The 21,995-nt window shown below is 35.5% G+C and overlaps 5 protein-coding genes and 1 pseudogene across 5 annotated transcripts; 3 read left to right on the top strand and 3 right to left on the bottom strand.

The window, feature by feature from the left end:
• Positions 1–4,788: 4,788 nt before the first annotated feature.
• LOC108854560 (probable polygalacturonase) lies at positions 4,789–10,153 on the bottom strand. The gene is made up of 6 exons (XM_018628157.2): positions 9,698–10,153; positions 8,707–8,827; positions 8,410–8,584; positions 8,238–8,308; positions 5,164–5,643; positions 4,789–5,085 (listed from the first exon to the last, which is right to left on the bottom strand). Exons 1-6 carry the CDS (start codon positions 10,133–10,135, stop codon positions 4,928–4,930), a joined length of 1,443 nt encoding a protein of 480 aa, XP_018483659.1. The 5' UTR covers positions 10,136–10,153; the 3' UTR covers positions 4,789–4,927.
• A 132-nt stretch (positions 10,154–10,285) lies between these two features.
• LOC108854559 (uncharacterized) lies at positions 10,286–13,213 on the top strand. The gene is made up of 6 exons (XM_018628155.2): positions 10,286–10,616; positions 10,871–11,025; positions 11,130–11,347; positions 11,587–12,205; positions 12,283–12,813; positions 12,898–13,213. The coding sequence occupies exons 1-6, from the start codon at positions 10,441–10,443 to the stop codon at positions 13,017–13,019; spliced, it is 1,821 nt and encodes a 606-aa protein (XP_018483657.2). The 5' UTR covers positions 10,286–10,440; the 3' UTR covers positions 13,020–13,213.
• A 1,581-nt stretch (positions 13,214–14,794) lies between these two features.
• LOC108852254 (uncharacterized) lies at positions 14,795–15,636 on the top strand. Its single transcript, XM_018625758.2, has one exon. The coding sequence runs from the start codon at positions 14,989–14,991 to the stop codon at positions 15,328–15,330; it is 342 nt and encodes a 113-aa protein (XP_018481260.1). The 5' UTR covers positions 14,795–14,988; the 3' UTR covers positions 15,331–15,636.
• Positions 15,637–16,238: 602 nt separating this feature from the next.
• Positions 16,239–17,150, bottom strand: LOC108851837 (uncharacterized). Its single transcript, XM_018625307.2, has one exon. The coding sequence runs from the start codon at positions 16,987–16,989 to the stop codon at positions 16,390–16,392; it is 600 nt and encodes a 199-aa protein (XP_018480809.1). The 5' UTR covers positions 16,990–17,150; the 3' UTR covers positions 16,239–16,389.
• Positions 17,151–19,795: 2,645 nt separating this feature from the next.
• On the top strand, positions 19,796–20,624 carry LOC108850035 (uncharacterized; the record flags this gene model as incomplete). The annotated part of the gene is made up of 3 exons (XM_018623619.2): positions 19,796–19,862; positions 20,127–20,269; positions 20,377–20,624. Coding segments are annotated over 3 exons (228 nt in total), but the record flags the coding sequence as incomplete, so codon positions are not given.
• A 121-nt stretch (positions 20,625–20,745) lies between these two features.
• Positions 20,746–21,668, bottom strand: LOC108852044 (NAD(P)H-quinone oxidoreductase subunit S, chloroplastic-like; annotated as a pseudogene).
• Between the last annotated feature and the right edge of the window lie 327 nt (positions 21,669–21,995).

The following is a 21,995-nucleotide window of genomic DNA, read 5'->3' as shown; positions in this document are numbered from 1 at the left end:
ATATCCGGAACATCGGATATCCGCGAATATCCAAAATTTTCCGGATATCCGATTCGATCCGTAAAAAGTAATAAAAAATTAAAAAAAATAAATAAAAATACAAAAAAGAAGAAAATCTGAAATAAAATAATAATATTTCATTATTTTTTTTATAAAAAATTACATACTTTCAAAATTTTTAATAACTAAATAATTAATTTAGTGAATAAAAACATTATAAAACTTATATAAAGATATAAAAGTATGTATATTATATAATTTTATAAACATGTATACATATATATGTATATAACGGATCGGATCGGATATCCGTTTTTAAAAATATTAGTATTTGTGATTTGCTTCGTCTTTGACGGATATTGGATTTTAGTATTTGCTTCGATTCGTTAAGTTACGGATATTCGGATTTTTCGGATCGAATCGGAACGAATAACGGATCGAATCAAAATTTACGGATATTTTGCCCACCCCTATAGACAATAGACACACCATAATACTTTTTTTTTATTTTATTTTTTAAGTTAAACTCTATAAAAACTCTCGACACGGTAACCTGAATTACTTACAAACTAAGAAGTTCGTTGAACTTAGTCACTTACTCATCTCAAGTTCTCAGCCCAGCTAATTCAACTTTATTCAGTTTAACGATTTATATTTATCATTTTCGAGTTACCTTGCTATTTACTTTCGAATAGTTAGAATACAAGCAAAAGTATTCCTCGAAAGAGAAACATTTAAAAAATTTCAAATTTATATTGATTGGAATTATATTGTAATGTAATTTTTCTAAGTTAATGGAACTTTAACTATGTTGTAATATAGCAGATTCTATTTTGTATTTTATAAGATTATATATAGGATAAAATAATTGTTAGATGTTTCTTTTGGGATTTTTAATTAACTTATCGGGACAACAAATGTGCTGAATCAAATAAGGTACAATGATATAGATGTTTTGATTAACATTTTATTGTATATAAATATATATACATTTTATTGTATATAAATATATATATATATATATATATATATATATATATATATTTAAAATCTGTGGTTTAAAGTGCGCTAGATGTTTTTGTTAAAATGATATATCAAAAACTCTTTAAGGTTCCGAACTAGCTTATAGTTCATTTTACATCTCCCTCTTATAATTCACACTCAGTTAGATAATTAACCAGTTCAACTGAATTTTAAACATAATTACAAATTATTAAATGAAAGTGGAATGAATCAGCTCGCAATATAAGAACTCAGTTTGACATCTTAATTAACTTAATGCTTCATAATAATTCATAGGCTAAAAGAGTACATAATTGTTTTTCTAAATAAATATAATTCGTTCAACTTTACGGCATTAATCATCGCATTTATTTAATCAATGCAGAAATATCTTTGCGTGTTGTCTCAACTAAGGGTGGGCAAAAAAACCCAAACCGAACCGAACCGAACCAATCAAACCGAAGTTAAACCGAATCAAACCAAACCGTGTTCTTTATGTAATCCAATTGGTTTATGTTTTACTCAACCTGAACGGTTTGGTTTGGTTTGGATTTAAACCGAACCAAACCGAACCAAACCGATAATCCAATATATATATAGTAAAAAAATATATGATATATAAATATATATGTATTAACATATTGTAAATTTTAGTTAAAATTTCGTTTTTCATTTTTTCATGACTTCTATATCTTTAAAAAAAATAATAAATACGATTCAAATAATACTATTATATATAAAAATCATGTAGCACAAGTTTTTATATTCTCACTCTATCGTTTATGAGTTGATTATTTTTTAATAAAAGTATAAAACTGATGCCTTCATATTTTATAACCAACCCGAACTACACCGAACCAAACTAGACCATAATAATGTAAATCGAACTAAATCTAAACCAAACTGAACTGAACCGAACCGAATTAAACCTAAACCGAACCCAAACCAAAGCTACTTTGGTTTTAATTGGTTTGAGTTTTATAAAATCCAAATTACCCAAACCAAATCGAACCCAAACCGAACCCGAAACTAAACCGAAATGCCCACTCCTAGTCTCAACGCTACGCAGCATTATTTAATTCGTATTTCTGTAAGAATGAAACAGAAAAAACACTCAATAAATTAAAAAGATAACTTGTGAGTTGGACTCATTAAAAATAGCAATGAATTAAGAGAAATTGGGCTGTATAGCAAGGAAAAAAGTATAATTAGAAAAGTAACCATTTTACCTACCAGACATATATACGGCGTTATCTATACATATTAATATTGTATTACCCTCTTCTATCAACCGGCTAACCTGTTAATAAAAATAAAAAAAATTACTTATTAATCTTCTAAAAAATAAATCGTGGTTTTTATCGATGGTTTACTCCATATCTTCTAGTCCACCGTTTCGTTCCACATCGTCGCCAGCGTCAGATCGTCGGTCTTATCTGAGTTTGTTCCTTCTGAAATCTTCCACTGTTGCCATCATCTCTAATTCTGAAATCAATTACGAAAAGACGTCGTTACAAATTGAAGTGGTAAACAAGAGCAACTCGAACCTCTTTCCTTAACATTGGCGCTTTGCTCACATCGCTTCTTCGTCAGATGCAATACTTATCTTTTGTCTCTGTTAATTACTTAAAGTTGATCGGAGAAGATAAACAGTTTCTGTTATTGTGTTCTATTCTATTATATGCATATAGAATAGTATGTAAAATAATATGTATTTTTATATTTTATTATGCAATATATTGTGTTACTATACTATTTAGTGTTTCCATTCCATTTGATTGTTACTAAAAAGTGCTATATTTTGTTTAGAAATATTGTTCGTAATATTCTTAAGTTCTCACAATCGTTTGAACATGTAAAATTATACTATGATCGTTACATAATATTATGCACTTTTTAGATTTTAACATTTGGGTTTAGGGTTTATATTTGAGTTTAGGTTTAGTAATATTTAGAAGGTTTGGTAACTATATGTGAAACATATTTTGCTATTTCAATTTATGGTTTATATTTGGATTAGGGTTTACATTTAGATTAGGGTTTAGTGATTAGAATTTAGGGTTTATTATTTATAAGGTAAGGGTGTATGTTATGGATTAGTGCTATGTTATTTATTATATTCCATTCTATTTGAATTTAGAGTTTATCTTGGGGTTAATAGTTTATATTTAGGTTTAGGGTTTACTGATTAGAATTTAGGGTTTAATGTCCTATTGTGTTCAAAAGTATATTTTTGATAATTTGGGTTGAGGTCAACATTAACTTATTTCATGTAATCATACACATTTCACCAATATATACTATGTTATTTATTTTGTTCCATACTATTTTGGGTTATGATTTATATTTGGGTTTATGGTTTTTATATATATGGTTTTAGGGTTTACTGAATAGGGTTTAGGGTTTACTATTTAGGAGTTGGGTGGAACTGAGATAAGGTTTAATATCTAGGGATTTGGGTTGGATTATGTATAGTATTTAGTGGTTGTTGGTGGGATTATAATTTATACTATTTAGTTGATACGGAATGGAAAATTTGTTATATGTATATGTAATCAATAAAACTATATGTGGTGGTTTCTTTTTCTCTTCAAAAAAACCATGACGTCGCTTAATATATAAACTGTAACTGGTAATCTATTAAATGAGAGAGCATAACCGGATAAAATAGGTACAAAAATCCTAACATTAAATTATGTCAAAATCATAGCTATATTTTTAATTTCACTTCAACAAAAAGCTATTTGGCCAATTAGCCATGAATTAATAAGTAGGAAAAGGCCAAACAAAAAATAAAAATAAAATCATGTACGGAAATAACACGGTTTTAGATTCGTTTAGAGATAGTCAAATGCGAGTTAGACACTTTCACACTCGAAATAAATAAATTGCAGTATTGTTTTGCCATCGCAAATTCACAGTTTAATTTGGAGATACTCCAAAATTTAACAACGCAAAACCTTCTATCCTTTTTGTTTGATTTCTTCTTCGTTTTAAAGGTTTTATTAAGTGGAGAACTGAATTATTAACCTTCTTTTTGTGAGAAATTGGGAGAAAAGCCTCCCAATCTTTATTCAATAACAAACTCCAACTACAATCGAATCTGTCGTGGCCTTAGCGGTCCATCGACGTCTTCACTCAATAAACTAACCACTTCCAACGGTGCAACATTCAATCTATGAAAACCAAACGGAAAAGAAAAAGTCAGGTTAACCAAACCATCAGATAGGCGGTTTGCTTCCCTGTACACATGAACTATCCGGACCATTCATTTTAACACATGTTCTATGAAAACATAATTAAGTGTTTTAAAGTACATTCAAATACTCATTCTTTCTAGTTGTGGATTTTACGAGGTACTAGTGAAGTTAAGTCTGGATATTTTATTTAATATCCTTAAAATCGAATCAAATTCATATAATTGAAACTAAAACTAAATCAATATCTTGAAGAGTTTTATACTTTTCTATCTGAAATATTTAAATCATAGCTGAATCAAAAACCAAACAAATATCTAATTACAGTATAACCTCTTTAAATTAATAATCGATAGATTAATATCTCTATAAATTAATATAATTTTATAATCCAAAATTGATTTTTGGATTCAATTAGTATCTCGATAAATTAATAATCTCTATAAATTAATAAAAATATAGGTTTGGTATAGTTCCAACATTATTAATTTATATAGGTTTCACTGTATACATAAACTTAATGATGGATCTTGCCCTTATAAACCCTATTTTGATACGTTTCTAAAATTCTCTAGCACTGAAACCAGACTTTACTATATAAACTTATTCAACATTCTTTATTTTTTTAATTTGTAACCATTATATAAATTAATTTCATGAGTTTAAATTTAGAAAATACAAACTTATATATAGAAAAACATTTTTTTTGGTAAACTATATAGAAAACATCAGAAGGTGGAAGAACACGAATATGATCCGCCGGTAGTTCTCAGCTCTGAACAAGGCCAAGGGCTGACTTTGAGCGAAGTTCCAATAACATCGGAACACTTCCACGTGCGATACGAGTTCAAGCTTCCATGTAGACTAATCTCACTCAGACATATCGCTGTCATTATATGTTTGCCAAAGTTACATAAGAACTAATTCAATATGGTAAATACTAAAGAGCATATATAACTTTTACCTGTAAAAGGTGAACCCTTAAGGCCTTGAATGGAACCGGCGTTTTGAACGTTAACCCCCCAAACGTTATTAATATGTATTCCTTTAACGACTGGAAGAGCGTTCGGGTTATAATACGCGTCAGGGTGATCTCCCGTGTCGCCAGCGATCTTGATCCCGTACTTTGCGTTTTCAACATAGACGTTAGAGATTTTGATGTTTTTGATGTATCCTCCACGACCAATGTTTGTCTTGATGTTGACTCCAACGCCCATATTGGAGAGACTGATGTGTTCTGCTACGATGTTCTTGATTCCTCCTGATGTTTCGCTTCCTATTGCGATACCTGCGTACGGAGAAGATCCTGTGATGCGGCGGATCGTTATGTTTGAGCTTGGACGGCCGAAAGCGATTCCGTACTCGTCCCAACCGCTTTTGATGGCAACTAGGTCGTCCCCTGTTGAGATGTAAGAGTCTTCTATGCAGACGTTGTTGCTGGAATCTATCAACAAATTTAGAAAACATCCTGGTCAGACAGTTTTATCATTAGTCATTACTACTATGAGCATAACTAGTCATAAACAAAGCGAAATGAAACACTGGACTTGAATTTCTAAATTTTAAAAGTTAATTTAAATGATACAGTTTTGACTGCAAATTGTTAAAACCAATTTTTAATAAAGTTCTGAGTAAATTGTTTTTGGCCCCTAAAATCTTGTGACCGGTTCTGAGTATGAGCTACATTCTCTATAGTACGAAATATCTACTATTCACATGACACATGCACACTAAAAATGTTCCAAGTTTCTTTGTAGACATGTTTGATGAAGATGCAGATTCCTGAGATGTTCTGTATTAGTTCGTGAAGTATTACAGGAGGTACTACAGGCGTGTGGCATGAAGATGGAGCTGAATGGGAGTTCGGGTTTATTGATGATCGTGGGCTTCCTGAGTTAGAAAAGGAAAGAAAATATGTGCTTCAAGACATATGGACGTTTTCCATAAAGTAAAAGGGAGTTTACTTGAAGATGAAGTTTTCCATTAAGGTAAATGGAAAGTTACCTTATGTGTATTGGAAAGACTTGGAGAGCAAGTGGAAGACTTGGAGAGCGAGTTAAAGACGTGGAGAACAAGTTCTAGTCTGCTATATAAGGAGGGACGTGCCTTATGAGAAAGTAAGATCTTGTATAGAAGAGAGAGAGGGGTTTCATTGTATATTGGTGTATCTGCTTGGTGCCGAAGCAGTGTCTGTAGTAGTTGTCGATGGAGTCTGATGTGGACTTAGTTTGGTGTCCTTGGTGTTGGCGCTTTGTGTGGTGGAGTTAGCCATCGTGTGTGGAGCTCGTGGGTAGCTTCGTGTGTGCTTGGGTGATCAAGCTTGGTGTCATTGGTGTGCGTTAGGTGCTGACGTACTTGGTGAAGTACTTCCGTGAAGTGGAAGATTGAAGCCTAGACTCAGGGGGAGTTTAACAAAGGAGGTTTCATTGAAGAGGTCTCTGAAGATTGCAGCTGTAGAAGACAGTGTGCTCCGGTGAGCCGGATGGGATTCATGCATGCGTGCTTTATTCCTAATCTTTGTAGATTGCTCCTTAGAAAAGAGTGGTAGACACTCGTGTGTGTTGTACCATATAGCAATTGTAGGTTGCTCCTTGTTCTAAGTCAATGAAATCTGGACGAGGTCCCGGGGATGTAGGAAACGAACCCCGTTAACAAACTTTGTGTCTATTTTACTTTCTGCACTAGTTTCTCTGCCCTCACTACATTAACAAGTGGTATCAGAGCGGGGCTCGATAGAGTTAACGACTTAGTTTCGAGTAGATCAAGGTGAGGACAGAAACTTGTTCAGGAAGTAGAACAAAGTTTGATTGGAGATCGCTGAAGATGGCGTGATGGGATTTCTTCATAGATTTGGAAGGTGTTGATCTTCGAATTGGTTTTTCACCATGATGTGACTCATAGGGGGAGATTGAAGACGTGGTTTTCAAACCAGTTATGATGAGTGCACATGCATAGTCAAAAAGGGGGAGATTGAAGATGCAGATTCCTGAGATGTTCTGTATTAGTTCGTGAAGTATTACAGGAGGTACTACAGGCGTGTGGCATGAAGATGGAGCTGAATGGGAGTTCGGGTTTATTGATGATCGTGGGCTTCCTGAGTTAGAAAAGGAAAGAAGATATGTGCTTCAAGACATATGGACGTTTTCCATAAAGTAAAAGGGAGTTTACTTGAAGATGAAGTTTTCCATTAAGGTAAATGGAAAGTTACCTTATGTGTATTGGAAAGACTTGGAGAGCAAGTGGAAGACTTGGAGAGCGAGTTAAAGACGTGGAGAACAAGTTCTAGTCTGCTATATAAGGAGGGACGTGCCTTATGAGAAAGTAAGATCTTGTATAGAAGAGAGAGAGGGGTTTCATTGTATATTGGTGTATCTGCTTGGTGCCGAAGCAGTGTCTGTAGTAGTTGTCGATGGAGTCTGATGTGGACTTAGTTTGGTGTCCTTGGTGTTGGCGCTTTGTGTGGTGGAGTTAGCCATCGTGTGTGGAGCTCGTGGGTAGCTTCGTGTGTGCTTGGGTGATCAAGCTTGGTGTCATTGGTGTGCGTTAGGTGCTGACGTACTTGGTGAAGTACTTCCGTGAAGTGGAAGATTGAAGCCTAGACTCAGGGGGAGTTTAACAAAGGAGGTTTCATTGAAGAGGTCTCTGAAGATTGCAGCTGTAGAAGACAATGTGCTCCGGTGAGCCGGATGGGATTCATGCATGCGTGCTTTATTCCTAATCTTTGTAGATTGCTCCTTAGAAAAGAGTGGTAGACACTCGTGTGTGTTGTACCATATAGCAATTGTAGGTTGCTCCTTGTTCTAAGTCAATGAAATCTGGACGAGGTACCGGGGATGTAGGAAACGAACCCCGTTAACAAACTTTGTGTCTATTTTACTTTCTGCACTAGTTTCTCTGCCCTCACTACATTAACATTTGATATGTTTCTAACACAATAACCAATCTAGTAGTCTATTGTTGAGTAGGGTCTTTTAACGCCTTCGACAGAAAAAGAAATTCCAAATTGGGTTGAAAAAAGAGTTAAGAGTAAGATAAAACCTGGATCGATCCCATCTGTGTTGGGGGAATCTTGTGGAGCTAAGATGGTAACGTGATGGATGACAACATCACTGCCATAGATTAAAACGAAGAACATAGTCAATACCAGAAGAAGAGGAAGATATATCTATGCTTGGGATATCAAAAATGTAGTAACTAGCTTTTTTTGTACCTGCAATAGACAGGGTGAATGTTCCAGAAGGGTGAGTTCTGGAAAATAACATTGGAGATTATGATCTCCTTAGAGTTCTTGAACTCAATTAGATTCGGTCTAGTGAACCTTAGTGTTCTACTCCGCCACATGTTCCACCACACTTCTCCTTGACCGTCTATTGTCCCGTTTTGTCCTGTGTATATAGTATTGCATTGTGATGTCAAAAAATGTTAACGAGATCATATCACCAAAAGGACACAAAGGAGAAACACTCTGCTCCTCAGCATGTGTATAGATAAGGCGGTCCAAACTCACCAGTGATGACTACATCACGAAGGCCATCACCATGAATGAAGCTCATATACCGTGCCCCTGGTAACTCCCTCCCTCTTCCATAAGATGGCAAAGGATCAATCAATGGCCAATTTGATGTATCCTGTAGTTAACACAAACATATACCAAAATGTCACATTCTGCACTACTTAAGAAATATATATATATAACATCTGTTAGAACTAAACAATTTACAAGCTCAAATTCGGTCTTTAAACACACACATTAATACACCACAGTGACAAATACTAGTGATTTTGTTTTTGCAAACTTGAAGACAAAACCAATCAGAGAATCTAACTAAAAAAAACTGAACCCGAGGTTTAACATATATGACAGCATCCATGTGAGACTCACTAAACTGACGAGTCCACAATCTCAACATTAAAAATACTTTAACAAAGATATCTTCAATTTAATGTTATATAATATCAGATCTTTTATTTATTTATATGATGTACACACTTGTTAGTAGAGAATACAATATCCCTTTTTTTTGACAAAATTGATAACGCCAAGGACAAAAATTGCCAGCTATCTATGGGGTCAGCTTTGGAACATAGACATAAAAGCAGCACACCCACATGCATACAATAACGTTTTTAGCCCCGACGGTCCCATGATGCTCTGCTCGGATCAACTAATACCACTCCCCATACCAAAATTTACTTAATTAATTATATGATAATACGTGCATGGTTCCCAACTCTTTTTTTTTGTTTTTTAAGAAAAATATTTATCACAATCTAACTTGAACTTATTTACATTTTCAGATTTCAGATCCAAGCAAGCCGTCAAGAAAAAAAAAAGGCATTGCTGTTTTTGTAATAATTCACTTCCGTCTGACAAATTTGAAATTAAATATCTGTCCGAGCAGCTTTATTATCACCGATAGAGATAAACCACTCACACTAGTAGCAAGTGTGATAGAGACCCACTCACCAATAATTTATTACATTGAAAAAAATTGTACCTGAACGGCTTTGATAACAGCGCCTCTGGCCAAGAAAAGAGTCATATGGCTGGTGAGACTGAAGCTCTCCGTGAGAAACACTCCCGGTGGTATATAAAGAACCGTGCCTCCTCTCCTCCTCAGATGCTGAATCCTATATATCGCTGCCCTAAACGCCTTAGTGTTCACCGTCCTCCCGTCCCCGACGCCGCCAAAGTCTGTTATAGAGATCTTATCGTTCCGGTACCTCAAGGGAACTATTCCTGAACATGTCGCCTCCGAGTAGCCATAGCCATACGCCGAAGAAAGAGCTGTGATGAGTAGAAAAGCGGCGAAGCATGGGAGGAAGACAACTGATTTGGAGAGTGGCCACATTTTTTCTTGTCGTTGTTGCAGAGGTTTCTTTGGGAGGAGAGAAAATTTATTTGGAAGGATTACTTGTTTCCTTTGTAACTGCATTATTTACTCGATAAAACGCGCAATTTATAAGGATGAAGCGAAAGTAAAAATTTGACTAACGTTAAAAGGAGAGAGCATGTGCAAGCACGCGTGTGTAAAGGTAGAATTGGTTGGGCTCGGATCTCAGATTATATTGGGCCTTAAGTTTTGCTTATTAGCAAGCCACTATAGGATATAATATTTTATTTGGGCCTGAGTTTCTGTAAATTTTGGCCCAATACGGATCTTCGATAAAACCAAAATGCAGAAGTCGGCGATCAGAAATTTTCCAAGTCAGGTCAGCACAGAAACTTTCCACGGTGGAGATGGAGACGGCGAGTCCGTTGGTTCGTTTATGCTTAGAGGAAGCTTGCAAGAGCAGAGACGCGGTGGATCGATGGCGTCTTCAGCGCCGTAGCCTTGAGCGGCTGCCTCCTCACCTCGCCGATGCTCTTCTCCGTCAGCTCCTCCTCCGCCGTCTTCTTTTCCCTTCGCTACTCGAGTAAACTCTTTCACTCTTCATATATACATCTTCCGATGATCCGTTTAGAGTTCAAAACGGTGAAAAATTAGCATGAATCTGATATCGAATCTATAAACGGTGATAGTTGTATATGCTTAGATTTGAAGATCGCTTTCGGATCTTAGTTTCTGCTGGAGGTTTCGTTGATTTGCTTCATTAGATTTCATGTTGACGTATCCTTGAATCGTTTTGATGATATATATCAAATCTAAACGAAACTCTTTTCTGTGCAGAGTATTCAAACATTCAGTGGAGAAGATAGATCTCCGAGGAGAAAGCTCCGTCAACGGAGAATGGATGGCGTACATTGGAGGCTTTGTTAATCTCTATTCTCTGAATCTTTCTGATTGCCCTAGAATCAACAACTCCACCATCTGGCCTATCACAGGTATATATATATGCTCTTCTGAATCTTCTGCAATGGAAGCTTATGGTGGTGGTGACAAATGTATTTATTTAATTTGTATGATGTCTTTTTTTTTTTTTTTGAAGGATTAACATGTTTGAAGGAGTTGGATCTTTCAAGATGCTCAAAGGTTACGGATGCTGGTATGAAGCACCTCCAGTCTGTTGTGAATTTGGAGAAGTTGTGGATTTCGCAGACGGGCGTTAAGGAAGCTGGAATCTCTCTTCTTGCTTCGCTTAAAAAATTGTCTCTTCTTGATTTGGGTGGCTTACCTGTTACTGATCACAACTTGAGCTCCCTCCAGGTACCAAGGTTTTTTATATGTGAATTGATTGAATTGTTCGTTAAGTATTAATCACCGATGTAGTTGGTGTAAGAACTCTGCCAAGGTTGTAATGTGCAACGCATTTCATAAGTATGTTCAGTTTAGTATTCTTGAAATATGTTTTTAGGTTCCAACCTCATGTATTAGATAAACATCCATGCGAGTGAACAGTAATTACTTTTATGTATTTCTGATCCCCGGTTCTTTTTCCTCCTCAGGCACTGACGAAGCTGGAGTACCTTGACATCTGGGGAAGCAATGTAACCAACCAAGGAGCTGTCAGTATTCTCGAATTTCCAAACTTGAGCTTTCTTAATCTCTCATGGACCAGCGTCACGCAAGCTCCAAACATTCCGCATCTTGAATGCTTACTCATGAACAAGTGTACCGTTGTCTCCATATCAAACCCTCACAGCAGCTCCGTATTAGCTTCCTTGAAAAAGCTCGTTTTATCCGGAGCCACGTTCAGTGCTGAAACCGAGGTCTTTTCCTTCACCAGCAAAAGCTCTATAACCCACTTAGACGTTTCCAAGACTTTCATCCAAGACTTCAGCTTCTTAGAAACTATGACTAAGCTGGAGCATCTTGATCTGAGCTCAACAGCTTTCGGGGATGACTCTGTTGAGTTTGTGTTATGTGTTGGTGATACTCTTAGGAATCTCAATGTCTCGTATACAAAAATCACTTACGCTGGGGTTGAACTTCTTTCCGGACATGTCCCGCGGCTCGAGACATTATCTCTGTCCCAGACATTTATTGACGATCTGTCCATCTTGTGTATCAGCAACAGGATGCCTTGCATTAAAGCCCTTGACTTGAGCAGGACCAGCATCCGAGGTACACGTATAAGCCTTCTATACTCTATTTGAATGGATAATAACAGTTCAAACTCTAACTCCACTACTTTCTTTCAGGATTCATCCAGCAACAATCTCCAGAAGAAGAAGAAGAAGCAAAGCCGTCTCTAGCAGCACTAAAATCTTTAACTGCCCTTACAACGTTGAGTCTAGAACATCCGCACCTAAGCGACATTGCTCTCTCTCCTCTGAGTAGCCTTACCGGCTTAACACATTTGTCCCTGAAAAGCAATTCCCTCACAGATTCCACACTCCACCATCTCTCATCTCTCCCAAACCTAGTCAGCCTCGGCTTCCAAGATGCGGTGTTGACCAACCTCGGTCTCGAGAAGTTTAAACCGCCGTCAAGCCTGAGAACACTCGACCTCAAAGGCTGCTGGCTTTTAACCGAAGCTGCTGTCACCGGTCTCTGCAAAAAGCACCCTCACATCAAAGTGATGCATGAGTTTGCTCTAGAATCCTCTTCTCTCGACCAAAACAAAACTCTTCCTCGGTCATCTCCTCCTCCGCAGAGTTTGGCAAAGGCAGGAAGGAGGAAGAACAACCAGAGTCCGGAGACTTCTGCTGCTGTTTCCAGAAGTTTCATAGGTATGCCTTTTTCACTGACAAGCTGAGAAATTGTGATTAGCAAGAGGTCAAAAGTTTTAATTGTGTGATATTTGTGGGGTACAGATCAGAGGATGAAGTATAATAGGGAAGACTTGTTTGCTCTACAAGATTCACCCTTATCGCGATTGCTTCCACAAGAGGGGGAGTTTGTCAGTGTACCGGAGATTCTAGCTGATTTCGTGTAAAGAGTAAAGACACGGTAAAGCAAAAGAGTCGATGAACAAGTTGTATTTTAGCATCGCCTGAAAAAGACTATCTTAGCATCTGCTTTGTTGACAGATAGCCTCTCTTTTTCTCTTCCTCGAATTTACAACGCAGTTTTACATTTTGGGAGAAACCGCAGAATATAAATTCTATCAGTTTTTTTTAACATTCAACATTCAAGTATACAACAGAAAAATGAAAAAAAAGGAGAGTCAAAAAGTATATTTTAACACAGTTGATACGAAGAGTATGTTAACAAAGTCATGGTCTGAAAGCTCAAGTTTTGTTCATTTAAACGATCATATTCTGTCAGATGAGGAAGGGAGGAGGAATCGATTTCTTTGGTACATTTCATTGGAAGTTTGTGGCTGACTTGGTCCCTGAAAATGTAGAAACTAGACAGCCCTCGTGACACGGGCACGTTACTTGTTGCACTTTCTACAATATCCAAGAAGTTTCTTCTGGTGATAAGAATATTGATGCAATCCAATAATTATTATAGAACGCGTAACCCTTAATAATACTAGCAATCATCTGATAAGACCCGCTTATTAATGACATTTCTACGAGTACTATATTCTATAAATAATGCTAGTAATATGCTGAATTATTTCGTGTTCGTATGTTCGTTATTAGTATAAGATTAAATGCCAATAATTATGGTTATCACATCACAATCGTGCTTATTCAGACGATGTAGCTATAAGACAACGGTTTTCAACTGTATTTGCGCACCGTCTGATTACGAGATTGTTTCAAATTGGTCAAGTGGCTATAGTTTAGTAGTTGTGATTGAGTTGATAAACTGATTTCTGAAAGTGATATATTAGATGGATCTTGTGTTAGTTTAGGCTTTTGTTGGTCCCTGAAATCCGGAGAGAATAATGTAAAATGATGGCTTTGACATTTTTTCTAAAAGAGATCATGCTATGAATTATTGGATTCTATTATTGATTATCTTTTTTCGGGGAAACGAATGAATGTATCTACAAGCTATCATCAAGTAACACTAATAGAGCAAAATGGGTTTTATATTCGAATTCAAGTAATATTATTGGTGACTATTGAATCTCAGACGACTAAAAAACAAACAAGACAGGTTAGTGGTTAGTTGCATTGCCAGGTTTTAACACGGTTTTGGTTTATTCTAAGCTTTTAAGGCGCAAACTAACCGGTGAGAACATGAACTTGAGTCTTGTGTCTTTTACAATTTAAAAAAAAAACTAATACAAAAACAAAAGAAAATAAAAAGTTGTACTGATATAATTAAAGTTTCCACAATGGCAAACAACATTAATTACTAAATTCTTACTAACACAGTGCCAAATAAATTGAAAAATGATTTTAATTACTTTCATAATCATCATAAGCTGTGCATGTTTGTTTCATTTTCTCCGCAAGTTTAGATGAAGCAGCTGTTATTAGTCAAGATATCCTTATTTGCTGTTAGTGAATATTGAGCTATTAGTTTAGGTTTTGTTTAGATTTGAGCTCTATTTATTAATCATGTTTATTCTTTATTTGTTCAGTTAAACAGTAAACTACAAGGAAATTAGCATCTTGATAACCGGTTAACCAATTTTTGGTCGGTTGAATTTTTTTTTTTTTTTTTGAAACGCGGTCGGTTGAATTTATAATCAATAAAACTAACGATAAATTATATGTATTTTTAAAATATAAATCTAACAGATCAGCATGGTTTATCCATCTATCGCGCTAAACAGACCACACTCTCAAACATTTATATAAACTCATATCACGCATTGATCCATGCAAGTCACCAACTTCTATCACATTGACCCGCAGAAGAAAAAGAGAAGAAGAAAGAATATTTTTTCTTGGGCACTTCCCAAGTTTTCTTTTTTCTTCTACGAACTCTTTTTGTGGGCATTTCACAAAACCAAATAATTATTTCCTTTTAGTCTCAAAATTTGCATTAAATTTATAAAAATGGGAAACTGTTTGAATGGAGGAAACAACGTTACAAGAGTGGTTCAAAAAGACCAAGAAGTGAAGAACAACAGAAAAGATCGGAAAGTGAAGATTGTTCTGAGAAGAGATGAGTTAGAGAAACTCATCCTCTTCCAGTTAAACGCCGGTGGTGACGTCCAAGGCAAGGGAGAAACAACTTTGGCTTCTTTCGGGGACTTTCTCAGGGAACTAGAGGCGGAGAGATTCGCCGGAGAAGCTGCAGCTAAGGCAGCTGAGGAAGAGGAAGAGTCTCGCCGGAGATGTCGGAAGTGGAGACCGTCGTTGGAGAGAATTACTGAATGGCCTGAAGAAACGCTATAGTAATCACTTTTTAATCATTTTTAGAGAATTAATTAAGGTTTTATTTAATTTCTTTCTCTAAGATAGGATTTTTGTGGGGGAGTTTGCATTGCTTGTTTTTATTTCTCTTTTTTTCCGATGATTTTTTTCCACCTGAGAAGTGTTTTGTTCTCAAGGTGAGATATCTTCGGTGTTTGAAACTGGCAAATGCTTATCTACCCCATAGAAAATCCAAAAAAAAAAACATGAAGTTTATGTATTGCATTTTCTTTTCAGTGTGTACAAGTGTCAAATATAAATACAACAGTTGTGTTGCTTTATATACAAGTTTGTTGTTATATAATCGCAGATTTTCATTAAGCTTACACCCTTAACCAATGTGGTTAAGATTTTCTTCTAATTGTCATGAAGAAGTACATATATGTATTGAAACCTAACTTGATACAGTTTGTGCTTCAAACAAGTCTATCAATACTAAACAATGATGATAGGTAGTTGGTGGTCTCGTTTATTCAATGCTACATTCTGCTTTTCTTTGAGAGCTACCACACAACGAATGGATAACTGTTGTATAAGTGATTAATACTTACATCTTATATCATCAAAATGTTATCCACCTGCAAACAGCAAACAGCAGCTAATGAGCCATGTCTCGCTAGACACGTGAATAAGAAGATAAAATTAAGTTTAATCGGTTATTCTTAAAGAGCGTGTTAATCAAGGTATATATATTTAATTAATCTAACAATTTCATATTGGATGATTTATCGCTTTTTACTGCGAAACTTAAATTACCTACGATATTCAGGTTGATTTAATAGTGTCTTCTTTTGCTTGCTTTTTTTTTTGTAACATTTCTTGCTTGCTTAAACTACGAAAATAGATACGTTACCTAAAATATTCAAGCTGAATTAGTATTCATTATCAGATGATAAATTTCATGTTTGAATATTCAAATCTTTCCCAGTTCATTCTTACTTAGAACAGTATCATACGCACACGATAACTTGATAGATAGGTAGCGAGATACTAACCTAACACTACAAAACTTTGGTAAATAAATCCCAAAATTACTAAAAACTATTCCATCTTAGATAACCAGCTGCTATTTTCCTGTCGCTCTTTATTACAAGCAACCACAACCATAGAGACTTGAAGCTGATGAGCCGGGACGTGTGCTATCTGGTCCACCACATGCTCGAAATCCAAAACACTATCGTTTTTGCATTTTCCTAGTAGCCTTTGAGCTTCCTGCTTTGTCATCTTGATCTTAATCCTCACAACCTCCTCCTTCCCTTTAACTATATTTAAACCCTCTTTCTCCTCCAGCGTCTTCTCCTCCGGTTCAGGTTCTTGATAAAGATCGAACCTCACCGGCTTCTTCGGCTCGATGATTATATTATTCTCTAACTGAAACCTCACAACCTTACGTGGCTTCTGACCTTCTTTCTTGGCCAGTGGCTTTGCCATCTCTTCCTCTTCCTCTTCGAACCTCAAGGATTTGTCTATCCTCTTGGCTCTCTCCAAGCAACGAGTCTTCTTGGTGGGTTCTACTGAAACCTCTGATGCGTTCAGAGGCAACTTTATGTCTGAGTCGTCTCTGTAAATTGATTTTGCTTCTAGAACGCTCTCGTATCTTTCTTGAAGTCCGTTGGAGCATCTAGATAAAGTATCCATCATTCTTTTTTTTTTTTACTTCTTCTCTATTGACAAAGGAAAGAAAGTTTGTGTGTGTTATCTTCTTGTCTTTATGGGATTTTAAGTCTGTTGTTGTGTATATTGAATGAATGAGAGACGTGAGTATATATATAGGCGACCAAGAGTATGCTTTGATTAAGTAGACATGTATAGTGGAGTGTATTTGGGGTAAAGAGGATGACGCCACTTGTGGGGTATTCGAATTTATTAGAATTTGTTTTGTTTTATTATGGAAAAAGTGTAAGAAGCATCTTTTACTTATCAATATAAACCCCTTTGACAGGTTCATTATTCACAGTCCATGTTGAATTGCGAGGTTTCAAGTTCAATAATGGTAAAAAAAAAGATATAGTTAATTGTTAATAGCAAATCATATGAGTATCGTTTTGTGTATCAAAAAAAAAAAAATCATTATGAGTATCATTTTGTGTGCATAGTTAATGAGCTTGGATGCAGATAAAAGAGTCATGGTCTAATGCAATTAAGGTAAAGGAAGCAAACGTAATATCATCACTAATCAGTCAAAAGCTTTACCATGACTTTAAAGTTTTCTCTCTTAATGCGTCTGAAAATGATTTGTCACATTTATCCGATTTTACATCATTATCTATCAGAAAGATCATCATCAACCAGTGGTTCTAATTACATATATTTCCACAAACAAAAATGATTGCGTGCCACTAGGGGCATTCTATATTTCTACTATATGGCATGGTCAATTACTCCATTTTGAATTAGTCTAACTAATAGAAAAAAAAACTCAGTAATACTACTCTATCGTTTGTATTTCAATAATATCTACACACAGGTAACAAAACCAACAAGTATGAACACATGTGTTCTTCACAGATTTTTTACGTAATCAATCAAATATTCGGGATTTGATAGCCGATTACGATATCCTGATAAATATAATAGCGTATGAAAATATGTTAATTAATAGACTATCGACTAAAAGCATCACTAGCAAAACATATTGAGAAACTTGTAGTATATTTTAGAAAGTTTATTACAATATGGAGTTTTGTACATAGAACAATATTAGAGTAGAAGAAAAGAAACAAAAAGTGTTAAAATTAGATAACGCGTTTTAAGCTTACCAGAATTTTGGGGCTTGACTAAGTCCTGATTCTATCTTTTCCCATCAAACACTCATATTATAATGTCCCACTACATATAATAAAATCACTATTTATCTTTGGAAAAGTATAAAACTATTTACCCAAAAATACAAATCTCATAATGTCGATCTAAAGTATAAAGAAACACTATAAATATTGTTTTCCAATATCTAAGATCATCCTTAAGGGAGGGTTTTTTTTTCCATAGTTTCTCAATATATATTTATAAAGTTAACTTAGATAAATGAAAATAAAACAAGGGAACAGAGGTGGACCAAATAATATAAGATAACATTGTCAAATGAGTCTCTTAATTTTCTACTAATTTGTTTAATTATCCTTCTATTTTTAAAATATTTTGGTTATTTTTCATTACTTCTTTAGAAAAAACTAATATCCGAGGGATCCGGTGAGAACGAACTAAAATGCTTTAAATTATACTTTTTGTTTCATATTAAGTGTTATTTTAGCATTTTTTTTTTTACAAAAAAGTGTCATTCAACGATTTCAATATAATTTAACATATTTTCAGTTCATTATTAATTATAAAATGTGTTGATCTCAAATAAATTTATCTATCTAAAATGTTATCGGTTAAATAGATGAAATTAATGAAAACATAAATGTATTTTAATCGGTTTCTTAATATATGTTAAAATGTATAAGTGAGCTCTTTGTAGCTCTTTGTAAAAAGGAGGAAGTATATTTGTGTGATCTGGTCCCTCTCGATTCTCATAAACAAACAAGCTACATGAATATAGTTCGGGTCTTCGGGTCGAGTTCAGACTGGTTTTTTCGGATCCAGGTTCTTTCGGATCTTAAATATTTGGACCCAACAAGTACTTTTAAATTTTTGGTCCGGGTCCAGGTTCGGGTCTTCTCGGATCTAGGTCGGTTCGGATCTATAGTTAAAATACTTGTTAAATTTCCATAATTTTTCGGGTCTATACCGGGTCTGGGTCGGGTTCGGGTATTTAGGATCTAAAAAAACAAAATAACTACATCAAAATCTGTCATGTATATCTAAATTTTTTTTAAAATAACTTAAACTAAACTATTAAAAATTAAAAAATAAAATTTTGAATTCTAAATTGTACATTTAAAACTTCATATTACTTTAAAAATAATAACAAAGATTTTTAACAAAAAATAATTCAACTAAATCATAAAATAAAATATAGAAAATAGAACATAATAAAACCTAGTTTTGAATATTCATATTTTTAATTCGGGTATGAATCGGTTCTTTTCGGGTCTGGGTCTATTCGAATCGGTTCTTCTCAAATCCGGGTCTATTCCGGTAGAAATTTTTTGGACCAACAAATACTTATAAACTTTCGGGTCGGTTCCAGATTCGTATATTTTCGGGTCGGTTCCAGGTCGAGTCTTTGGGTCCAGGTTAAAATACCGAAGCCTATTGACTAGAATCGATTCCAAAATGCAAAACCCGAGAACATGGAAATATCAAAACACACAACAAAAGCATCTAAATGGGCGATAAGCTTAGTTGGGCCTAACCATCGCAAAAGGCCCATGATTGTGAAAACTCTGAAAACAAAGTCGAAGTTTCTAAGAAGAAACAGAGAAACAGAGAAAATTTACAAAGTGGCCGTCAACTTTCTCCCCCCACTGGTACGGAGGACGAGAACGAAGAGCGAAAGAGATGAACGTACGTTCACGGGTTGAAGAGGATTCCTCGCATCAGATTCCCTCAGCGTCATTTAAAATCTTCAGGTTTTTGATCCATCGTTGAAGCAAGTTTGATGATTCATTTCCATGAATATCAGATATGAGATGCTATCCATTTTGTTAGAGATTCAAAGGATATACAAAACCTATCAAAGGAAGAATATAATAGTTTCGTCTACCTTTGCACATAGCATTTTGGATAAAAAAAAATCTCATTAGATTTAAGCTTTTGGAATCATTTATACAATACAAGTTGGGAATGCATATATGTTAGGATTGAAAGTTTTAAAACCTTTTTGAAATTTACAGAGGGCACAAAGCAGCAGGTGGAGAATGAGGGTGATACGTTTTTCTTCTCCAATCTCAACACCCCAAAGACTATAATAGGTGGGAAGGCATCTCTGCAGCCTAAGCGCACCCCAGTTTCAACCCAAGAAATGGAAGCCATACTCGTAAGTAACTTTAGATGATAATTAATTATTATCATTTAAAATAAGTCTCTTTAACCATTTCCATGTATACTTTTATTGAGTTTGTTTTTACTTTGTGTTCTTCACAGTTGGGAGGTTGCATCTGATCATTTTAACATCATCTATTGACGAGAAATGGTGGACCTCTTCTCTTCTTCGTCGGCCATTAATTCACAGGATATACTTAAGAGTCAGGATTTGGTTATATATAAATTGATGTCAGTGACACAGAACTAAAACAACTTTCCCCATTGCGATCTTAAATGTTTTTTACTCATTTTCACCATTGATTGAGTACATTTTAATCCTTGTTAATGCATCAATGTTTTGGAACTCATCATTTATTCTTTTTTATTTCTTTACATCACATGAGTTTTTCGAGAACAGGTGTCAGATTTCTTGTAATAAACGAAAAGGTGCGTTACACATACTACATTCACATGAAAGCAAAAGATATCTTATGGTGCTGCTGTTTCCTTTTGCATATGTTCGATAAGAGGCTCAAGAACACAAGACTTCGGATTCTTACCCGGTGGACCTTTCTCTCTTCGTTCTAGCTCTTCTATCCTGGACGTTATGAACAGAACCCCGGCTTTGCCGTCCGTGATCCTCTGCACTATCCCACAGTACATGTGATACGGACTGTTCTGGTTGTTGACTATAGCGATCATTCCCGGCATGAGATGAGAAGCGGTAGTTCCGGCGCTCTAGGCTTCTTCTCCGTAGCAATTGTGGACACAACATCATCGCGCTTCGGTGGTGGTGGTGGGTTTTGTTCAATGAACGTTTTGAGTCCCTTTTCGCCACCGGGAAAGCCTCCGGGTGAGACCCATCAACTCTTTCTCAAAAACCGTCTTCAAGGTACTTTAAACGACAAGTTGCTGTCATCGCTCTCTTTCTCTGTCTCGTTCTCAGCTTTAGACGTCTCTTGCTCTTCTTTCTCTATGTTCCTTTTTGAGCTCCTTCTCGATGCCTTTCTCTCCGTTGCATAATCCTCTTCCTCCCATCACTTCCCATATAGGTTGAACTTAGCCATGGCCTTTACTTGATGAACGATTGATTGCTGTCTCGAAGGCGGGAAAATCGATCGGTTTGGAGTTAAAAGTAGATGGGTTTGGCCGAGAAACTTGGTTCCCTGAATAATGGTTGGTATAGTGATCGAAGAAGTAGCCATTTTTAGTAAGATAGGAAGAAGGGTTTGCTATAATGACCACATATCATGATTTCAGCTTAAAATGAGACGTATGTATTTTCACTTGTTGGAGACGTTGCCGGATGGTTTGTTCCGAATTGTGGAGTTGGACCTAGTTCGTTATAATGGGCCTTAACTACAAATTGCTAAGTAGTATCTACTTTGTTTTTGTTAATTAAAAAGGCCGCAGCATTTTGCAAGACAAGATTACAAGGTAGAGCGTTTATTGGGTCAACGACATTAATAATTGGCATCACATACTCCCAAATCATCATTACACACCCCCACCTTTGTCTTACGCTGTTGCATTACACTTTTCCGTAACACCGCTGTTCCATTACACTAATCATCACCAAATGCTTAGTTGGCAACTTCTGTCATCTAAAGATTCGATATGTAAAAGCATAAGATTAAATAAATTTTATATAACATTAGTTTTCATGATTAACCTAACTTATCCAGAGACTTAAATCAATAACAAACGAGGTTTATTAAATCTAAAATAACTTGGCTAAT

Source organism: Raphanus sativus, unplaced genomic scaffold, assembly GCF_000801105.2.
Source record: "Raphanus sativus cultivar WK10039 unplaced genomic scaffold, ASM80110v3 Scaffold0884, whole genome shotgun sequence".
In the NCBI taxonomy this organism is placed as follows: Eukaryota; Viridiplantae; Streptophyta; class Magnoliopsida; order Brassicales; family Brassicaceae; genus Raphanus; species Raphanus sativus.
The sequence above is the reverse complement of the archived record's forward strand: the minus strand, read 5'-3'. Positions and strand labels throughout refer to the sequence as shown.

Coding starts and splice junctions, on each gene's coding strand:
- LOC108854560 (XM_018628157.2), bottom strand. CDS start 10,135: ATGCAGTTACAAAGGAAACAAGTAATCCTTCCAAATAAATTTTCTCTC. Junction 8,828..9,697: donor CTGTTATCAAAGCCGTTCAG/GTACAATTTTTT, acceptor TGTTAACTACAG/GATACATCAAATTGGCCATT. Junction 8,309..8,409: donor ATTCACCCTGTCTATTGCAG/GTACAAAAAAAG, acceptor AATCTATGGCAG/TGATGTTGTCATCCATCACG.
- LOC108854559 (XM_018628155.2), top strand. CDS start 10,441: ATGGAGACGGCGAGTCCGTTGGTTCGTTTATGCTTAGAGGAAGCTTGC. Junction 11,026..11,129: donor CACCATCTGGCCTATCACAG/GTATATATATAT, acceptor TTTTTTTTGAAG/GATTAACATGTTTGAAGGAG. Junction 12,814..12,897: donor TGTTTCCAGAAGTTTCATAG/GTATGCCTTTTT, acceptor TGTGGGGTACAG/ATCAGAGGATGAAGTATAAT.
- LOC108852254 (XM_018625758.2), top strand. CDS start 14,989: ATGGGAAACTGTTTGAATGGAGGAAACAACGTTACAAGAGTGGTTCAA.
- LOC108851837 (XM_018625307.2), bottom strand. CDS start 16,989: ATGATGGATACTTTATCTAGATGCTCCAACGGACTTCAAGAAAGATAC.